Source organism: Lethenteron reissneri, chromosome 68 (genome assembly GCF_015708825.2).
Source record: "Lethenteron reissneri isolate LAM-NWPU_2019-01 chromosome 68, ASM1570882v1, whole genome shotgun sequence".
In the NCBI taxonomy this organism is placed as follows: Eukaryota; Metazoa; Chordata; class Hyperoartia; order Petromyzontiformes; family Petromyzontidae; genus Lethenteron; species Lethenteron reissneri.
The window spans coordinates 1302308-1307036 of NC_083846.1; the positions used below are offsets into that span (position 1 = coordinate 1302308).

Sequence of the window (4729 nt, forward strand, 5' to 3'; positions counted from 1 at the left end):
CGGCATACCCCATTTTCACTGAATTGTAACAGTGATCTGCCACGGCTGAGGTAGGACAAACACCTCAGCCGTGGCAGATCACTGTTACAATTCAGTGGGCTCACATGACATTGACTTCTCCAAGACAGAGGTTCTCTGCAAGCCATCTGGCTACCATGAGAGATTCGTTCATGAGGTAGGACAAACACGGGGGAACTTTGTCTTTGCTGCTGCTCACAATCATCATCTTTTATTTTAAACTCGCCAACAGCACTTGCCCCCAGTCTGCCAAGGCTATACGGGGGAACTGTGTCTTTGCTGCTGCTCACAATCATCATCTTTTATTTTAGACTCGCCAACAGCACTTGCCCCCCAGTCTGCCAAGGCTATACGGGGGAACTTTGTCTTTGCCGTGTGTCTCCCTCTCTCTGGACAGACCACAGCAGCAGCATGGAGGGCCGCAGGGCCGACGGGCCTGACGGCCTGCCCCAGCTGCACGTGCTGGTGGCCGGGGCCTCCGACGGGCGCCACCTCCTCAAGACGGTGGCGCAGGCCCGCCGGTGGCCCCGAGCGCGGATCCACGTGAGCGCTGTCATCGTCGTCATCACGACCAGCGGCATCATCACTGTCATCATCATCATCACTGTCATCATCATCATCATCACTGTCATCATCATCGTCACTACCATCTTCACGTGAGCGCTGTCATCGTCCACCGTCGTCATCACGACCAGCGGCATCATCATCATCATCATCACTGCCATCATCATCACTGTCACCATCATCGTCACTACCATCTTCACGTGAGCGCTGTCATCGTCACCGTCGTCATCACGACCAGCGCCATCATCATCATCATCACTGCCATCATCATCATCACTGTCATCGTCATCGTCACTACCATCTTCACGTGAGCACTGTCATCGTCAGCGCTGACATCGTCATCGTCGTCATCACGACCAGCGGCATCATCATCATTACTACTGTCGTTATCATCATCACTGTCATCATCATCACTGTCATCGTCATGGTCACTACCATCATCACAACTACCATCATCACTACCATCGTCATCACTACCGTCGTCATCATCATCCTTATCATCTCTACCATCATCATCACTGTCATCATTGTCGTCACTACCATCTTCACAACTATCATCATCACAACCATCGTCATCACTGTCATCGTCATCATCACTGCCATCATCACAACTACCATAATCACTACCATCTTCATCACGACCATCATCATCACGACCATCATCATCTCTACCATCTTCACAACTATCATCATCACGACCATCGTCATCACTACCATCATCATCATCACTGTCATCGTCGTCGTCACTACCATCTTCACAACTACCATCATCACGACCATTGTCATCATCATCACTTTCATCACTAGCATCATCACCACCACTATCATCACAACAAACTATGGGTCTCTGTGTGTGTCTATGGGTCTCTGCGTGAGTCTATGGGTCTCTGTGTGAGTCTGTGGGTCTCTGTTTGAGTCTATGGGTCTCTGTGTGTGTATGGGTCTCTGTGAGTCTGTGGGTCTCTGTGGGATTCTGTAGGTCTGTGTGTGAGTCTGTGGGTCTCTGTGTGAGTCTGTGGGTCTCTGTGTGATTCTCTCTGTGAGTCTGTGGGTCTCTGTTTGAGTCTATGGGTCTCTGCATGAATCTACGGGTATCTGTGTGAGTCTATGGGTCTCTGTGTTAGTCTCTATGAGAGTCTGTGGGTCTCTGTTTGAGTCTATGGGTCTCTGTGTGTGTATGGGTCTCTGTGAGTCTATGAGTCTCTGTGTGAGCCTATGGGTCTCTGTGTGAGTCTGTGGGTCTCTGTGTGTATGGGTCTCTGTGATGCTATGGGTCTCTGTGAGTCTATGTTTGTATGTTGAACTTCTTTCACACCACTGTACGCAGCCAACCGTGCTTATCGCAATGGAAGGACAACAAACTAAACACAACAACAACAACTACAGACTTTGCAAAAACTCGGCGATATACGTATAACAAAAACAGCGCTAACGAGTGTCCCGCCGTTGTTGTCGACCACGTGTGGACACAGTTCTACGTCTTGGAGAGCTTCCTGGAGCTGTACGGGAGACAACTGCTGCTCCTCACCCTTGCCCTGGAGGCTCCTCACCGCATGGGCCTGCAGGGTGAGCCACGTGGCCTCCTGCGTCACAACCCTACCGCCCACGGGCCAGTCACCCACCGCTGTGCGAAATCACGACGACGACAGTAACAATGATAACAGCGGTCCCCTATAAACACCGTATTAAGATGAGATTCGAAGATTTCGCTACTGCAGGAATTACTCTTTGGTTCTGTCGGTAAAGTCACGTAGGTTTTAGAAAAACACATTCCTGCGGAGGGAGCTGGTAGGAACACGTTGGGTTGCTCGGTCAATGGCCAGGGTCAACGGCGGCGTGGTGTATTCCGCAAATATAGCCGACTGTGAGGGCGGGCACAAGCCGGCGTGAGTAGGTTAAACGTTGAGTTTTATAAGGGCACCACGGGGTGACCAGCCCCTCCCACCCCCCCCACCCAGCCCCACCATCCCCACCCAGCCCCTCCCCACCCTCCACACCCAGCCCTCCCCACCCTCCCCTCCCCACCCAGCCCCACCCTCCCCACCCAGCCCCTCCCCACCCTCCCCACCCAGCCCCTCCCCACCCCTCTCCTCCCCACCCAGCCCCTCCCCACCCTCCCCTCTCCACACAGCCCCTCCCCAACCTCCCCTCTCCACCCAGCCCCACCCCTCCAATTTTTGGATGCACGACGGACGGACGGACACAATAATCCCCTGTGGGCTGGTGTAACCAGGAGGTTCCTACCAGTACAAAACCATGTTAACATGTTTTCAGTCAATCGTTGAGTGTTGCCGGGTCTGGCGGAGGGTAGAAAGCGATGCGGTGCGGTGGCTCCAGTGGCTTTGGCCACGATGATCGATCTTTGAATGGGTGAGTATTGAGTGAGTGAGTTGGTTAGTCGGGGAAAATTAGTGAGTGAGTGGGTGGGTGAATGAGTAAGTTGCTAAATGAGTGTGCTGGTGAGTGAGTTGGTGAGTGGGTAGGTGAGTGAGTGAGTGGGTATATAAGTGAGTGGGTGAGTTCTCCACGGGGAGAGAGACACGCAAACTCCAAATATACATATTCTTGGTTTTTTCGGTAAAGTCACGTAGGTAAACAATTTAAATTAATGTTATTTTATTATATTATTTTATTATATTTTATTTTACTTTTATTACTTTGAATTTTGAATTTTTTACCTACGTGACTTTACCGATAAAACCCAAGAATATTAATCCTTGCAGTCACGAAAGCTTCAAATCTAGAATCCAAATATACAGCAGCAGGCGCCTGGGTCTGGATCGAAACCCACGACCCCCTGCATACCAGGCGAGAGATAGTTAACATCTCCTAGTCACCGCGGTTCCACTGGGACTTACAGCAACATCGCCAGTCTCACGTGAAAAAACTTGTCGGGACCCTCCTGAAAGAGAATCAGAATCCGCGTGTGTTGATGTACGTTGAACTTCTTTCGCACCGCACGTCGTGGCCAACGGCGCTAATCGGAGGAATCCGTTAAGCCACGAAGTTGTTCTCACAGATGCCCAGAGCCTTGGGGCTCGGTGCACGAAAACAACAACAACAACAACAATTACACTGGTCAACAAACATTTTTTTTTCTGGCCTGGACTTTTGCAGCTGTTTTAGACTAATTTCAGGGTGCTGATTTCAAATCTGATCTCAGATTTGATTTATCACATCTCATTTTTATGCTATCGGCATAACCCATTTTCATTGATTTTACTCAAAATTAACTCCGTCACTTATGATTGCAAGTTGTTGCGAGTCAGTGACTGCTTTAGTGTTAAAACATGGTGCTGTATTTTTAGGATAGTGTGTTTTATAATACCATTTTATGTAGCTATCCACATCTACTTAATATTTTTCTTCCGCAGTTTTTATTGAAAATGTAATATTTGACATCTCAAAAACCTGATGTGATGGACAAAAACCGATGCCACATTTGGAATCGGCCACAAAAAGTGTGTTGACCAGCGTTACAACAATTGCCTTGCAGAGAAGAGCGAGCTCTTTGTGGAGCTGTTTGGCAACAGCCTGCTGCGTTCGCACACCGCCACCTACCTGCGCCAGCAGGCGCAGCTGCTCGTGGAGGTGGTCACTGACCAGGAGCTGGCTGCCCGCCGGCTGCCCTGGCTCGACTTGTCGGCCCTGAAGGTGAACGCAGTTTGTCTACGGCTACGGCTTTGTCTTTGTCCTCTCGCCCGGGTGCCGCGATGAGGCCCGACGCGGTCGTGGAGCTCGCCAGCTTGGCGCGGCTCGGGGCTCTGGCAAGGGCGGCCCCCCGCCCGCTGGTTCTTGCGGGTGTCGTCATCGTCACACGCGGCGACGTCACACTCGGCGACGTCACACGCGACGTCGTCACACGCGACGTCGTCACACGTGATGTCATTAACGACAGCGTCGTCACACACAAGTGTCGTCACACACAGTGTCGTCACACACGGCGTCGTCACACGCGACCTCGTCACACGTGACGTCATTAACGACATTGTCGTCAACACGGCGTCGTCACACGCGACGTCGTCACACGTGACGTCATTAACGACAGCGTCGTCACACATTGTCGTCACACACGGCGACGTCACACGTGACGTCATTAACGACAGCGTCGTCACACACAGTGTCGTCACACACGGCGTCGTCACAC

At 51.3% G+C, this 4729-nt stretch overlaps 1 protein-coding gene across 1 annotated transcript in view; it reads left to right on the forward strand.

Moving 5' to 3' along the window:
• LOC133360296 (dynein axonemal assembly factor 3-like) overlaps positions 1-4299 on the forward strand; it is a 5337-nt gene extending 1038 nt beyond the window's left edge. Inside the window, exons 2-4 of the mRNA XM_061578939.1 lie at positions 416-561; positions 2055-2148; positions 4079-4299. Of these exons, the coding sequence (XP_061434923.1) occupies positions 416-561; positions 2055-2148; positions 4079-4299 (461 nt within the window). The remainder of the gene's footprint in view (positions 1-415; positions 562-2054; positions 2149-4078) is intronic.
• The last annotated feature ends 430 nt before the right edge of the window (positions 4300-4729 follow it).